The 16,735-nt window shown below is 40.6% G+C and overlaps 2 protein-coding genes across 7 annotated transcripts; one reads left to right on the top strand and one right to left on the bottom strand.

The window, feature by feature from the left end:
* Nucleotides 1–70: 70 nt before the first annotated feature.
* ufsp1 (UFM1-specific peptidase 1) lies at nt 71–7,905 on the bottom strand. Of its 4 annotated transcripts, XM_077544918.1 has the most exons (5): nt 7,647–7,905; nt 5,403–5,461; nt 2,525–2,636; nt 2,244–2,422; nt 71–1,500 (listed from the first exon to the last, which is right to left on the bottom strand). In XM_077544918.1, exon 5 carries the CDS (start codon nt 1,430–1,432, stop codon nt 611–613), a length of 822 nt encoding a protein of 273 aa, XP_077401044.1. In that variant the 5' UTR covers nt 1,433–1,500; nt 2,244–2,422; nt 2,525–2,636; nt 5,403–5,461; nt 7,647–7,905; the 3' UTR covers nt 71–610. The 4 variants fall into 4 exon arrangements, with proteins under 4 accessions (XP_077401044.1, XP_077401045.1, XP_077401046.1 ...); XM_077544919.1 differs by lacking the exon at nt 2,525–2,636; XM_077544920.1 differs by lacking the exons at nt 2,525–2,636; nt 5,403–5,461; nt 7,647–7,905 and adding an exon at nt 4,431–4,796.
* epoa (erythropoietin a) lies at nt 4,658–16,724 on the top strand. Of its 3 annotated transcripts, none has more exons than XM_077544922.1 (5): nt 4,658–4,818; nt 13,008–13,138; nt 13,202–13,288; nt 13,371–13,535; nt 15,591–16,724. In XM_077544922.1, exons 1-5 carry the CDS (start codon nt 4,770–4,772, stop codon nt 15,741–15,743), a joined length of 585 nt encoding a protein of 194 aa, XP_077401048.1. In that variant the 5' UTR covers nt 4,658–4,769; the 3' UTR covers nt 15,744–16,724. The 3 variants fall into 3 exon arrangements, with proteins under 3 accessions (XP_077401048.1, XP_077401050.1, XP_077401049.1); XM_077544924.1 differs by lacking the exon at nt 4,658–4,818 and adding an exon at nt 7,455–7,748; XM_077544923.1 differs by lacking the exon at nt 4,658–4,818 and adding an exon at nt 7,949–8,114.
* Nucleotides 16,725–16,735: the final 11 nt, after the last annotated feature.

Genomic DNA, 16,735 nt, shown 5'->3' with positions numbered 1-16,735 from the left:
AGTGGGATTTTATGATTGTAGTCTCTCAAGTCAATGTAACATTTAAAAAAAAAAAAGAGTCTCGTAATAATTGCCGTGTTTGAAGTCAAACTTTTTTTTATTTTTAAATCAAACTTATCACATTTGAAACTTTTAATGTGATAATTTACCACGTTGAAATGTGAAAACGTGTCACATTAAAACTGTTGTGATTTAATGTGAAATTGAATTAGTTTTTTTGGGGGGTGGCAGCAATACGCTGCCATATGATTCAAGTCCTTGAATAAAAGTAAAAATAGTGCAGCTTCTTGAATGTACTTAAGTACAATAAAAAATAGACAGTATACAACTGTTTGATACACACACATAACAGATTCCAGCTTTAATTAGAGCTCAAATAGAAATACATATGTGGGGAGCAAATTAAACAGTCATAATAATAATAATAAACACTCAAGTAAAAAACAGATACGTGAGAGTAACAAAGTGTTTGTATTTCATTACTTCCCAGTTCCCACCGCTGCTTTCATTTAAAGTGGGGTAGTCAAGGCAAAATACACGAAATGTGCGATTGGAATTGTGGTAACTTCCCCTTTTTACGACATGATGTTCATTTTCTAGTTCAAATGAATTATCTGCCAATCTGAGGCAAGCACAGATTATAAAAAGAGGACTGATTGAAAGACGCCAATCTTTTCCACACTGCCCAGCCTCGCTTTTGGGCCTCGCCCCTCTCCATCCGACTTCCATAGTAGTGGGGGTCCACGATAAGCAGGTAGCTTCCAGCGGTCCCACTGCACACCCCAAAGATCCCCTTTGATGAGTTGTCCCTGTCTCCACCCATCATGACGGGGCATCTATGTCTGTCAAAGTGCTGATGGAGCTCTTCCACCGCAACCTGCTCCAGCTCCGCTCCTCCGCTTCTGACGTGCACCAACCTACAGGGGACATCATAAAAATAGGAGAGCACCAGAGAGGCTTCAAATGTCCCAATCCACTCCTTGGAACCCAGAAATGAGCTCGGCTTGTCCATCATGGACACCAAGGCTTGTTGGATCTCTGGGATGTTTGGTGGAGGTTTGTTTTGGATCAGAGTTGTACAATTATATCCCAGCCAGGAAGCCATAGTTTGGATGGTACGGTATCCACACCCCCATCCTCTGTCATCTTGTCCGTCGCAGCCATAATGGTAATACTGATACTCCCCTTCGACGAGGCTCGTTTTCAGAGGTTCTGTAACTGGGGGCGGCAGACCAGTGTGGACGTTCGTCAAAAGAGTTGTCACCCTCGCCATAACATTGACGTTTCCAACGGCGCTTTCACCCCAATCAATCACCATCTCGCCTCCCGACGTGAGATCGCTTTGGTTCATGTTTAAAAGTAATTCATTGTACGTCGATTCCGTCTGTAATGATAAGCTTTGCGTCGACTTCCTGTTTTGGTACAACCCCATAATTCTTCCGTGTGCTGGTAGTGACTTTCCGGTGGAAGTGTGTTCCTACCAATGACGTCCAAAAAAAACTGAAGGGGAAAAAAAAGTTATTATCGGCCATTATTATCTTCTATACGATCACACCTTTTATGGAACAGTTGAATGCGCATTGTCAAGTCAGTTTCCCAACCTTTTTTACATCAGAAAAATCTCACGACTATATGCCATAAAGCAAGAATTTGGGATTAATTGGTGACTAACTGATGAACCGTATGTATAAAGCACTTTAAAATAACAAACGCTATCATTAAAATGTGAAAAAATACATACATAACGTGACCATGTATAATAAAGTGGAATTTACACCACATGCAACTATGATTTATATAACATTAAAGATAACTTTTTTATATAGAGAGAGAACTAAAATGAGCAAGGAAAACAATTTTACAGGAAATTTGAAAGTATAAAAACAGAAAAAAGAGAGAAGAAAAATAAAGAGATTGGAACTCGGAGACCTACTATTTACTAAGCTTGTGCTGCCCTGCATTCCATAAAATGAAATTACATAAATAAAACAGCAACCTAAAATAGCAAGACTGTACATAACAAAAAAACATACTGTAGGCTACATAAAAATAATTATCAATAGAGTCCATCTGGTACAGTTTCTACTTTTTTATATAAAGAGTTAGTGTAAGTATCCTTGAGGAAGATAAAGTCTCATATAATAATAATATGCTTAACCGTAACAACTTAGCATTAATGCACACACACAACCCTCCAGCTATCATGACTGTCTTTGAAGTTAAATTAAATTTGAGTACAGTACCGGTAATCTTCTCTTGTGCAAGGGGTTGCAACTCGCCAGGCAGTTCTCTAGAGCTCCAGCAGGGGGGAGCAGTGCACCTAGAGGACATCGTGGCGGCCTCTCTGCACCTTAGTTCATCACCAGGCTTCATGGGTTCATGCATGACAAACTGACTCATGAAGGTTCCGTTGCATTGCTTTCTAAAAAAATAAAATAAAATAAAAAAGATGGCATCAAAAGTAAAAATTTCTATTGTGACAAAAAACAAGAGGTGCATAAAAAATTAATGCTGAATAAGACACCTATGTGATTTATGCGTCAACGTATGTCCTGTCTGGAGAGGGAGAGCTTCTCCAACTAAATGGGCATTCCTCACGGCACAGTCTTAAAATCCCTTTAATTCTGAAATTCTTCCTTGGTGGGAGAAAAAAAACAGTATTACATGGTCAAATCCGGATGGTCATAATAGGTCGGCCTGTCATTCAAATTCATTCAACTCGTTGCTCTTTGAAAGAATGAAATCAATCCGAGCTGCTATTGAGCTGTTCGGCTTGACTGCAAAAGATTGACTGACAGAATAGTCTCATAATAGACACTCGCACACACAAAAAAAAATGACTTCTCTAGTTTATATAGCATTGTTGGAGCACTAATAAGTGAGTGAGCATTTATTGCAAATCATAGTTGAGGTAAAACATATAAAGCAGTAATTCATAAAAGCAATGAATATTTTTTTTTTCATTATTGTTATTGTGGGGCTTGGGGCTCTTTTGAATTGGCCATAAAAAAGATGCAAGTCAATCATTGCCACGATTGACTCCGCATGGACAAATAAGCTTGGGCACGGTTCACCAAATAGTTTTTTGTTTGCTATTTGGCGCCGAGGTCCAACCATGTTAAATAGAACTTTCTCATGATGTGTACACAATAATTTAATCTCAGCGCCATATTTTGTCAACAGCCACTCCGGGGATCTGAAGAATACAGATAGATCACAGTGTGACATTTGACAAACTTCCACCACTTAGGAAGTGCAGCTAGTCTAATCTGTGCACATCGCATGGATGCCAAGGATGTTTGGGAACACAACTCGGGCGCCACTAATTACATCACTGTTGTTGCAGAATTACTCCATACCGAGTCAATGTCAGCTGGTGGATTTCCCGTAAAAGCTATTGAACAAATAAATAAATTGTAACAACATTTTGGGCCTATATCTTTTTAAAATGAGCGTATTTTACTAAATGAACAAAAAAAGCAATCATTTTTTTTCTGGTGAAGAGTTGCATGACTATTTTTTGCCGTCGCCACTAAATGTGATGAAAGCTGAGTCAAAGTCGATTAGTTAATGGTGTCAGTGACCCCCCCCCCCCCCCAACGTCTTTAGCGCCATGAACCTGTTACATAAAGACACATTTTGACAACAGCACTCATTACACATTCGTCAATAGTTGGTATGGGATATTTTAGGTGAACTAATGAATACACACACGCACGCACATACACATACTCACCCACATACAAAATAAAAATGAATTAAAAATATATATATAAAAAAAAAAAAAAAAAGAGAGAGCAATGATGATGACATGTCAAATCGGTGAAATTACCCAATGAACAATACTGAGCTCTCCAGGAAAAAAAAAAAAAAAAAAAAGTTGACCGACTCGTGATATATGTGGGTAGATAGGGCAAGACTCTCAGTGACCTGGTTCCTGTCCTGGTATGCCCCCCGCCCAGTCACATGTCATTGACGCGGGATCACAGCAAGGTCACCATATTCTTGTCACCGCGGACACATACAAGCCCAAACAAGGAATTCTGTCCCCCAGTCGGTGGCTCCTACCTCGGTTCCGGTGTCCCTAACAGCACCCCCGCTCCCCTCCCCTCTCCTCTCCCCTCCCCTCCCCTCGCCTCCATCCTTTTATGTCAACTTCCCGTCTGGTGTCGCGCCAGAGGAGCAGACCTAGCTGGCCACAAGCCCACAAACATGACACGGAGACGCAAGCAAACGGCGACAGAGGGGCCGGTGGTGGTCTCTATATGTGTTCAGGTTCAACCTTGACGAACTTCAGTCCAATTAACGCAATGACTGCAGGACAATGCGTCGTGACGACGGCACTCCCGCCCCAGCCCCCTTTACTACACGCACACACTGAACCCCCACCCCGATCCCTCTGATCGCAAAGCATGGCCCGCAGCACGTACCTTGTCTCCCTCGCAGACAAAAGCAAACAGCCCACTGCCAGAGCAAACACTGCAACAATCTGTCAACATTGTCTCTTTAACTTGGACACAGCGGCGGTCGAGCTTTAAAGCCGCGATCCGTCGTGCGGAGGCACGTGTGCGCTTCCACTAACAGGAATTTGAAGGATGATCGGGAAACTCGGTATTGTTTCGATTCAACCGCGCCAGACTGAGGGGCTATGACCTTGCCGTGAAGCTGAAGGTCAGCAACATGTTCGGAACAGCCCTCAAGTGTGAGCAGTGTCAATCAAATGTGAGCATTGAAATCATTGGCAAAGTCAACTGTCTCTGCGAATCTATATGAATCGAACGGCAGAGCGTCATGCCGTGGAGGACTTGCGTCACTCAGGTATGTGACATTGCATTACCCGTACACACTCCTCCCCTCCTGCATAGCAGCATCCTATTTACCACACAAAGGAAACTTCCAGGAAGGATCGATGCCTCTGACGGGGGTCGCGGCGAGAATGTTTGACGTCGGCTTTCCCATCCGGCGTGTGTATGTGATTCTCACGCATGCAGTCAACGTTCAGCTTTACTGTTTCCATCACATGCATATAAAGCGAGCAGCCATCCTGTCTGCTGTGTGTGACTGAAGGCCATTCGTGTCATCGTGTCACAAGGCTATATCATGTCTCGCCTATTTTAGAAACACTGCCCGCTCACACTAGCGCGGCCGCCACAGACAGGATTCTTGGAAGCCCCCGTGTCTTCCTGTATAGCGGAAACTTGGTTTCGGTCGTTCAGATTGGATTTTAGTTATAGAAGCAAGCTCGGGAAAGGAGGCTTGTCTGTGGCCTCCAAAGCAGAAAACCCACAATTGAACACTGAAGAGTTCTATAAAGTGATATATGAGATAGGAAAACCACCGATTTCTTTGCTGCAGGAACCAAGAGACCAGCTGTGATGTCATCATTAGTCATCTTTTCTTACCGTTCAGCATCATCTTTGTTTCTTATCCAGTTATTCCCATGGGTGGTCACTGGATTAATCTGGAATTGGAAAAATGCAATACAGGTCAATATAATGTTAAACACACACACATTGCTGTTTTTGTGGACATGGAAAGGTTATGGAGGTAAATATGGTGCAAAACTAACTTGTAAAAAAAATTGGTACATGTAGAAAAAAGTCAAAATTTGTATCTGTAAAAGTCGTTATTTGTACTTGTAAAAAAATAGTATCTGTAAAAAAAAAATAGTATCTCTAAAAAAACGTTTTACCTGTAAAAAAAATTTTTGTATGTGAAAAAAAAATGTATCTGTAAAAACACATTTATACCTGTACAAAAAAAAATTTGTACCTGTACAAAAAAGTCTAAATTTGTATCTGTAAAAGTCGTTATTTGTAACTATGAAAAAAAAAAAATTGTATCGGTAAAAAAAAAAAAAATTGTATCTGTAAAAAAGATTTACCTGTAAAAAAAAAATTGTATGTGTAAAAAAAAATTGTATCTGTAAAAACACATTTGTACCTGTAAAAGTCATGATTTGTACCTGTACAAAAATTTTTTTTGTACCTGTACAAAAAAGTCTAAATTTGTATCTGTAAAAGTCGTTATTTGTAACTATAAAAAAAAATTGTATCGGTAAAAAAAAAAAAATTGTATCTGTAAAAAGATTTACCTGTAAAAAAAAAAAATCTGTATGTGTAAAAAAAAAATTGTATCTGTAAAAACACATTTGTACCTGTAAAAGTCATGATTTGTACCTGTACAAAAAAGTGTAAATTTGTATCTGGAAAAGTTGTGATTTGTACCTGTAGAAATGACAACTTGTAGTCAAAGAAGTCGCCACTAGGAGTCACAAGTGTTTTTTTCCGCTGCTGTCCACCAGCACGTGAGTTTTGCACCAAATATCTCGCTACAAATGGTGCAAATGACGCCACGTTTTTATCATTAATATGCACAAATCCGAAATTCCAAGCAAACGGAGTAGCCACACCAGTTCATTTAAGTTCAACCCACTGTCGTTCGCTCAACCAATGAGGTTGAGCCTTAGCCCGCCCAAATCCTCCAGAGCCCGCCCTCTTCTTCTACGAGTACAAATCACGGTGCTCTACGAGTACGAATCAGTTTTGCACCATTTGTAGCGAGATATTTGGTGCAAAACTCACGCGCTGGACAGCAGCAGAAAAAACACTTGTGACTCCTAGTGGCGACTTCTTTGACTACAGGTTGTCATTTCTACAGGTACAAATCACAACTTTTACAGATACAAATTTACACTTTTTTGTACAGGTACAAATCATGACTTTTCCAGGTACAAAATTGTTTTTACAGATACAAAATTTTTTTTGCAGATACCAATTTTTTTTTTTTACAGCTACACTTTTTTTTCCAGGTACAAATCACGACTTTTACAGATACAAATTTAGACTTTTTTTCTACAGGTACAATTTTTTTTTACAAGTTAGTTTTGCACCATATTTACAGGTACAAATCATGACTTTTACAGGTACGAATTTGTTTGTCCAGATACAATTTTATTTTTTTTACAGGTACACTTTTTTTTCCAAGTACAAATCACGACTTTTACAGATACAAATTTAGACTTTTTTTCTACAGGTACAATTTTTTTTTACAAGTTAGTTTTGCACCATATTTACAGGTACAAATCATGACTTTTACAGGTACAAAATTGTTTTTACAGATACAATTTTTCTTTTTTTTTACAGGTACACTTTTTTTTACAGGTACAAATCACGACTTTTACAGATACAAATTTAGACTTTTTTTTCTACAGGTACATTTTTTTTTTTACAAGTTAGTTTTGCACCATATTTACCTCCATAAAAAGTACTACAGTAAAACGCATTTGGTGGCTACATAAACAATAGACTTGTATTTGTGACGTCAAATGTTGAATGGACCAATTTAAAATGGCCTCCCTCCGACATAGAGTCATCTGAAAAATAAATTGGAGGGAAAAACACGTAAGCAAATGGAACGCACCCAAACAATGGATCGGAAGTCTCCGCACCTCTTTAGCGAGACACTATTTACCTTTTGGGACCCATTCTTTATAAACAGCGAAAGCCTTTCGTTGGGATAACAATGAGAGAAAACATCTTTGGGTGCAGCAGTGGGGTTGTCACCACGCGGACAATGCGACCTTATCCCCCTGGGCATCAATTATTTAAAAAAAACAAAAAGGATCACTTTTTAGAAACACCTACCGGAAAAGTGGCGTGGATCCTCAAAAAGGGTCTCGTTTCCAATTAACGGACCGAGGGGCGCAGACGGTGCGAGCGATGCGGACACCGCCATGGACTTCCCTGGTGAGTTTTACGGACACTTTTTGTCCCCTCCACGCGCTGCGAGAAAAAATAACCCCCCCCCCAAAAAAAAAACACGCGCGTCCTGGCCCTCGCCGAGACCGCGTCAGTTCGCGCCTCTCTGGGAGGGCGCGGGTGGCTGGCGGGGGCGGGGGTGGTGAGCCAAATAAAAAGCTTTGGCCAAAGCCGAGCGGTGATGCAAACGCAGTCTGCTGGGGGAGGGAGGGGGTCTCGGCAGACTTCCTCGGAGCCGCGGAGCTTTTTTTTTGTTGTGGGGCGACTTTTTCTGCCTTCGATTGATGCGCATTTGCTGGCATGTTGTTGAAAGATGAGGCAGCCGTGTGCGAATGTTGCAGAACACCGGTAGAGGTAAGAAGAGCCTTGTCACGTTGTCTGATTAGGTGCGTCATGTGCTGACAAAGCATGAGCCAGCATGTGTGCGCAAATAGGGGGGATATTGACATTGCCGCTTGCAGGGTTTGGACACACGTTCGTGCTTAAAAACGAGATCACCGTTACAAAAGAAAACGAAAAATGTTTGCGTGTAGATCTGTTCTTTTTTTTTTTCCTGCTGAACTCTTGTGTACAAATGTGTGCAATAGCAGAAGGGCTGAGTTCCGATTTGTTCAGCATTCTTAATGTAAGCAATTACTGGAAACACAATGGAACTTTCTCCAGGTCCTTTGAGCATGAGGCTCCCGAGTTGTTGAAGTCAGTTATGATGTACTCTTTGTGGGAGTGAAATTGCATTGGTAAATACTGAATATAACGATTATTCCCGGCGGTCCGGACCTTTGAAGAGTTCTTAGAATTTCCACAGTAATATCAATAATAAATATGTTAATTGATTGTATTCATCTGAAGTTGTGGAGCAGAGCAAAATTTCAATTTGAGCTTCTTGGATGAACAGTTATTTTTTGGGCATCTCAAGAGGGAAAACAAAATGACAATTAGGTAACCAAGCGCATCCTGCTCATCAGGAAAACTCTTCAAGTTCAAATGAATTGCCCGGGAGGCTGATCAGATCAGTCTACAATTTTGTAATTTAATTGATTTGACGTGAATATGCTTTCTTGATATAATTCTCCTTGACAAAGTAGAAAGAAGAAATGGAACTAAATGTGTTACTGTGGAGCAAGGAGATGATCTGATCCATTGCAGACCTGCAATCCTACATTGAATGAGGCTAATTATTGCAGTTAAGGACTGATAGGACTGGAGGTTACGTGCACACACTGAAGTGCAAAGTGACATTATTCCTAAAATGTGTCTACCTCGACACATTCCACCACTGCAAAGTCTATGGAATTTGACTACTTGTGAAAAGCTGCAATCTTTTAAGTAGCAATAATCCTACAAGCAGAAACTGTGCAGTTGGAGTCCCTCAAGGTTCAGTCACGTGCCCGCTACATTTTTTTTTTTTTTTTGTGGAAAAGGGAATATCTAGGTCCTAAAAGTTGCGCCTAATGTGGACACTGCGGATTACAGCAACGTTGTCACGTACTCAGGGCGTGCAGAGGTTATGCTCGGGGTTCCAGCTCAGCCCAGGAGGAAGCGACGTCACGCCTACCAGACCGCCATCCTCGGTGAAGGAGGTCAGGAGGCAACGCTCCTTAAAATGGCATCTCTTCCTCAGCGCTCGCTCCCACATTTAGCCCGCTGCCATGTTGGAGTGTGTGAACCCGCTGCATCAGAACCTCACGTGCACATCCCAGCACCGAAGCCACTTGTGGACAACACGGCTTCAATTTAAAATAGACTAGTTGGCAGACATAGCCGTTTAAATCCCTCCGTCGTGTGAGGTGATAACGCGGGTCCGCACATTCTCACGTAGGCAACGGCGGAGGTGCAGAGGTCAAAGTTAATCCTCATGGTGGAGTCACACACTTGTTTGCAAAGGAGGCTAATGATTTGCGCCAGAGTATACGTTCAAGAAAGTGTTGACCCTCTGAATGAATTCATCAATCATTAAGAGTGGGAATGGGTGCCTTCCTTCTCAGACCCAACTTTGATGGAAAGTTCCTTTTCTGGATGAGTTTGAATCAAGATTGTAGAGTATGAGTTAATAAAAACAAAACAAAATAGATGAAACTATCTATCTAGCCATTCATTTAAAGGTACAGTCAGTGATCCCGAGCGCCCTCTAGTGGTGAATTAATAATTAACTATGATAATAGTATGAAAAAAAATGTACCGCATAAACTTAATAAAAAATAATAATATAATAGTAGGTAAAGCAATCGCTATTTTACATGGCTGTAGCCTCATCTGACGAGAGGCTGCTATGTTTCGCCACCATCTTCCTGCTACAGATGCCCAAAGGAAAAGTTTGTGAACATTTTCGACCACCTCCCACATGGTCATCGCTGAGTCTCATGATTCGGTCACCTTCTGCTTTGCTCTCACAAGCTTTTCTTTTTTTTTTCTCAACTACAGGGATGTGATTTGACCAAAGTGAAATTATCTGAAAATTTAGCCGGGGGTCTTGGGGCCGCTGGCACCCAGCTAGATCCAGGGCAGTGCCCTGGTGGGGGGACAAGGGGGAGCTCATGGGTTTTCCGTGTTTTTAAGTACTTTCAATGCACTCACATGACAAAGAAATAGACAAAACAACAGCATAAATTTTCAATGTATATTGAACTATCCCATATAAAATGGCAGTTTTAGTCAACTCAAAATCAGTCACATTCAAAAACATTGGACTGCCTTTGCTTTTAAAAACTATCACTGAGAATATCATCATATCTAACTAATGTGATTACTAAGTTAACACATAAATAATGTTGAAGAGTTCAAATTTCATGAACAAATAATTGTATCATGACCAAATGAAAAGTAACTCATATTAGAGCATACCACAAATGTCTTTGTTATAGCAGAAGATGTTATCTGTCGGAGTCATGTGCATACACAATGAACTACTAAAAAAAAAATAAAAATTGGAATTTTTTTCTTTTTGGAGGGAGATAAAAAAACCGTAATTCCGCGAATTAGCGGAAAAATCACATCCCTGCAACTAGCTTCTTCTGCTAGCCGTTCTTGTTAGCTATCCCAGCCTATGGTTCAGGCTAACTCCCACGAGAGGCTTTTGTTAGCCGCTACGGCTAAATCCAGCTCGCTCGTTGTTATTTTTTTTTCCGTCGCTCGCTGGGCTGATTCACCCCAGCTGAGCCACCGTAGTTTGCGTGCTTCATTTAGTGGTCCCTTATTACACACTGTGCCTTTAATGAAGCAGTATTATTATGCACTGCGATGATTGCACTTCAAATTTTACACGGATGCACATGTGGCGCAAACTAGTTGACTTGACGCTGAATTTTATACAGATGGGACATAAAGTGCAGACTAGAGGACTCGAGCTTGAATATTTAAACGGATAAGAACTAAACTTATAGAATACATTTCTGGAAAAAAATGAATAATTAAAACCCTACATAAAAACGAATGAAAAATCCCAGACAATGACCTCTGTGACATCTTGTAATGTATATTCAGAGGTGCACCCAGTGGTTGTATTTCTGGCTACTCCAGGCAAATGATGCTGCAAGTCTGTAGAACTTAATCTCGCCTTCATCTGATGATCTTTTGTATCGTCCCCGTCCTGCGTCACACTGGGGCTGCAGTGAAAGAGTGCATTCAGCTCAAGGGTGCACAAGGGCCAGGCGGCGTGCCCACATGACAACACACCAGGAGACCCGCTATCATTTGCCAAGCACACCCGCTGAACTGACCTCGAATGAACACAATGCTCCGGCGTGCGCGCAACGCCGGGAGTTCGTTTATGATGTAAACGGCAAAGAGATGAAAGATGATCATTCAAATCAACATCAAGAGGATCTTGAAAAAAAAAAAATCATCATATCATTGAGAAGGGTCCCGTCTCAATTTGTCAGGATAATCTTTTTGATGTGGTTCTCATGGGGGATACCCTGCACAATTTCATGGCAGCCGTACAGCCGAGACCTCTGCCAAGGCTTAAATCATCGGACCCAAATTGAATAGCTCCATAGACGGCCGCTTTATCTGCACTACAATCGTCTAAATGCCAAAGCATTTCATGGAAATCAGCTAAGTTGTTTTTATATTAAGATGTTCCCAACCAAAATTAGCCATTAATACATTCCAAAATTTCCCTAAGTAAAAACAAAAAAAATTGCATTCTTATATTGTATTTCATAAGGAAATACAGCAAATCTATAAATAAATAGGACATTAGAGAAAAAACACTGCATCAATCTTTCTAGTTTGTCCACCAAATGTTTCACTGAGATGTCTAAATTCCTCTCCGTTCATCTGTACGGGACTAATATTAGTCGCTCTTCACAGAGGATAAATAATATAAGACTGTGAGGACTGCTATATTGTCTGTCGAAATGTAGCTACATCGCACATCCATCGCCATAGGCGGGCCATAGGGGTCCGTTCCCACCCACCAAGATGATTAGATGTGTATGTACTGTAAATGCTGTCTATAATGGGGGGGGGGGTCCAGTATCTCAAGTAGTCACAGGAAATAAATCACCCGAATGACGGCTCAAGAATCGTAATTTGCGTGAATGCTGCAGTGGTTCTTAACTTGGGTTCAATCGAACCCTACACTCTAAAAACAGTTGGGTCAAAAGTAACCCAATTATGGATCAAAAATGGACCGATCCACTTTATGCGTCAATTTGATCCAACTTTCTGGGTTGTTTTATACAAAATGATCTGATCAATATTTATGAGTTGTTTTACACTAAAAGACCAATTTCTTGACTCAAAGTTGGGTCAAATTGAACCAAGTAGAAGATCGTTTTTTTAGAGCGTAGGGGTTCTGTGAGTCGGTCTCAGAGGGTTCAGTGGAGGTCAAGGCACACACCAGACTCAAATGTTTCGTCGTGATACGCCCCGCTTGGCCATCATTAGCAGCAGGCGAATCACCTGTCCCCCAAATTTGTATTAATCTTTATTTTTTATTCATTCACTGCCATTGACGGCTATAAACGTCAAAAATGTATTTGAACTATTTCTATTTAACTTTTTTCCCCCTACTTTTGTTAACAAGAGTATGAAAACCTAGAAAATAAATATTGTACATTTAGAACATATATATAAAATTTGTGATTAATCGTGAGTTAACTCATGCAATTAATTATGATTAAAAAATGTAATTGCCTGTCCCCCCTAATTTTTATTTAATAATCTTTTTTTAATTTTTTTTTTTTTTATGAATTATGGCAGTGAATGAGTTAAGAAGCATCACGACCGAGCGTTTTCTTCCAGGACTACTTGCCTTGCTGTTGATGGTGTTGGAGTGGACCTGCCCAAGCCTACCATCCCCGCTGAGGCCCATCTGCGACCTGAGGGTCCTGAACCATTTCATCAAGGAAGCGCAAGACGCCGAAGCGGCCATGGTGAGGCGATTGATTGCCAATTCGGACCGTGCCATTGCATCAACCCTGCACTTGTCTCCTTAGAAGTCATGCCGGGATGGATGCACCCTGTCCCAGTCCGTCAGCATTCCTCAAACCAGAGTAGACTTTGATGTCTGGGAGAAGAAAAACGTAAGACATTTTTTTTTTGCCTCCAGTTCTTCCCGACGTGTACTTTAAGCGTGCTACTTACGTTTTTTTTTTTTTTGTCCAGGCCATGGAGAAAGCCCAGGAAGTGCAGTGCGGCCTGTGGCTTCTGCAGCAGGGTCTCAGTTTGCTGCGCAGCTCCGTCACCAACGCGGCGCTGCACGGCCACATCGACAACTTGGTTAGGAACGTGCTCAGCATCAAGGCCGTGCTGCGCAGCCTCAACATTCCGGTGAGTTGGGACACGCTTCTGATCTTTGAGCGGTCAACCGAGCGTGGCTTTAAAGGGGAATCTTTGGCAATAGTTTTTTGTTTGATCCCCCCCCACCTGTGCAACCGTCGGATTAATATTGTGTTTGTTGAATTAGAATGAAGCAGGTAAACCCATTTTCATCCATGGCATTCGTCAACTGCACTCGGGCTCGCATTGCGAATGCCACAGCTCACCTGTTTTCAGAGTAATGGACTCATCTCAATTCTAATTACACAAACACAATATTAATCAGACTCTGTTCAGACCAGTGAGGTAACAAAGAACTTTTTTTTTTTAAAGTAAAGGCATGGGCTTATAACTAATAGACTGTAAAGCACAAGAACAACATTTTGTAAAAAAAAAAAAAAATTAATCATAGGTATGGGAGATAAAGCATAGTTGTTTTTTGTTTTTTTAACAATGTTTTCAAATCATTTGCAGCATAGCAGCTAAATGCTGCATCGCCGTGTTTAGTTTGTACTCTGGTCTACATATCTCAGAGCCCTACTGGGGCAATAAATTTAGAAAAATAACATTTTATTAGGACCTTGTTTTAGTCAGGTTATTAATATACTGTACAATGTATAATGTTGTTGAGCCCTGATCTAAATGTTACTAGTACAAATAGGAATTAGAATGCGCAACGACCTTTGCAATTTGACCAAACTGAGCTTTTTTTGTGTGTGTTCCAAAACAAGAGCCAAACTGTTCTCCTTTTCGATGAAATTAGTTGATGTGCTCTGGAACACAGACTGCTTTTCAAACATGCCTCAGTTCTGCCTGATAGCAGTTTCATTGATGATGCCAGGCTCTAGAATTTAGGACTTTAAGCTACGTAAACATCATCCTATTAGTTTGGGGGGCTCGTTATTAGTCTTACTGACATTTTGAACAACCGTCTGTATCCTTTGTGGGAAAAGTTTGGGGAAGGCATGACTGCGCCCCAGGGAACAAACAAAATGAGCTCCATGGAGGCCTGCTTGGAACGGGTGGAAGAATCCCGGCAAATACCAAACACAGAGCGGTACCTACTCCAGTGATCTTGGACCTGAAAAATGCTCCAGATTTCCCACAGATGTCTTCCCAGAAGACTGGGAGCTGTTTTAGCTGCACAAAAAAGGGACATGCTCCATGTTTTATGTTTACCACATGTGCTCCACATGCTCTCTAGTTGGACACGAAAGAATCACAGCCCGAGTACAGTTCAGTTGTATTTAACTTTGAAATGTTGCATTCACTTGAGGATAAAAAGTTGCTTTTTCTGTGTTTTTTTTTGGGGGGGGGGGCTTTGCTTTTGCTTTTTAAAATATTTTTTTTGTTTTTCGGAATTGTTTATATTTAGATTTTTTTTTCGCAATGTTTTTGTGTTTTTCAGAACTGTTTTTCTTTTTAAAATATTTGGGTTTTCAGATTATTTTTTCCTATTCTTTCTTAATAAATTGTCTTTTTTAAATACATATATTTTATGACATAAAAAAATTAACAAAAAAACTCAGAAAAAGTATTTTCCCCAATTGAATGCAATGTTTACGTATTTGGTGGCTTTGCTTTTGTAAACATTTATTTTTTTTCTGTTTTTCAGAAAAAAAAATTCTTTCATTTTTTTTGTATTTCTTTCTGTCATTAATATATATATTCCGGAAAGGGGAAAAAAATCTCAAAAACAGAAACAAATTGCAAAAAACACAATTAAAAAAAAACAAAAAAAAACTACCCCCCCATAAATATATACACAAAAACAAGCTTGCTGGGGGAAAAAACAGGGAAAAATGCGAACAAAAAAAAAATACTCCCCAAAAACAGGAAAAAAAAAAACATTCCGAAAAAAATGGGAATTTAAAAAAAAAAAAAAAAAAAATCTGAAAAATATTGCCCCAAAAAAAGAAGAACGGGGGAAAAGACTAAGAAAAATAGAATAAATTATATATTTATAAAAACTTCAAGTGAATACGATATGCTTCCGTAGTACAACACATTTGTTTTGGAAGATTTATTTACACGTGTCTATTCATGTTTCTGGCTCCGTTATTCAAGGAATACACGCCTCCAGCGAGCTCGGCGGGCCTGGAGAGCACATGGCGGGCATCCACGGCGGCCGACCTGCTTCAAGTGCACGTCAACTTCCTGCGAGGAAAAGTGCGCCTCCTTCTCACCGATGCGAAGGCCTGTCAGCAAGACGTCAGCTGATCGGCCCGTCTCCCCACTCCAAGCTTTAGCCGCTTTGTGCTGGCAAGGCGAAAGAAAGGCCTCCCCTCTGTTGACCTACTTGCTAGCTGCTAGAAGTGGTGTGGAATTAAGAAGAAAAAAACAAAAGCACAAAGCCACAACCATCCTTTTTTCTTTTTTTTTTTTAAACTAAGCTATGTGAGGGCAAAGAACAGTCACAGCTGGAGAGAATCGCACCTTGGAATGTCCTCGTGGACATACGCTGACCAAAATAAGCCTTTTGGAAGTAGCATGGCTCTTGCACTTTGCGTGTCAATGCACTGGTGTATGTGCCAGTTCGGACTGCACGTGGGTGTGTTTTTCTCTTCCCTGACAGTTTAACCTTTTGAAAGTGAAACACGGAACGGGACCCAGAGGATAATTGATTACCTACAATACTTTCTGTCTCGTGGTTGACATTTTTACTCAGTGACCAGGTTGCATATTTTTTTGTAAACATTGCGTAATGACTATTTATACAGATTTTCTACTTTTTAGCTTTGTATTTGTCAATGTTCATCTTTTGAGTGGCTCACAGACGTTTGGAAAAGCTACCGTTGCATTCTTCCAAAGAGAGGATGCAGTGAACGGGGCAGCCAGAGTTCAGTTAGGAGGACATGAGAACTTGAAACTGCTCCATCATTATCTGTCCAGCAAACAATCAAGCAGAGCCTGCACTGTGATAGCCTGCTAAAAGAAACAAAAACATCCTGCAAACGAAAGCAGTCTGTCCCCAGAATCTGCGTCATTTGGTCAAAATGGATGTTGAGCTATTCCAAACTAGTCGACTTTTCTTCCTTGTTGTTTCCTTCATTTTTTTTTACTTGTTGCGCAAGTGCAAGATGCTTTTTGAGGATGTTTGCACATGTTCCCTTTTCCTGTTTTCACTTTGAGTCCAATCACTGTAAAAGTTGCTATTTAAATACAAAATATTATTCTTGGATAAAGAAATGATAGAAACAAGGAGTTTGTCC

Source organism: Vanacampus margaritifer, chromosome 15 (assembly GCF_051991255.1).
Source record: "Vanacampus margaritifer isolate UIUO_Vmar chromosome 15, RoL_Vmar_1.0, whole genome shotgun sequence".
NCBI lineage: Eukaryota > Metazoa > Chordata > Actinopteri > Syngnathiformes > Syngnathidae > Vanacampus > Vanacampus margaritifer.
This window is presented reverse-complemented; position numbering and strand designations above follow the sequence as displayed.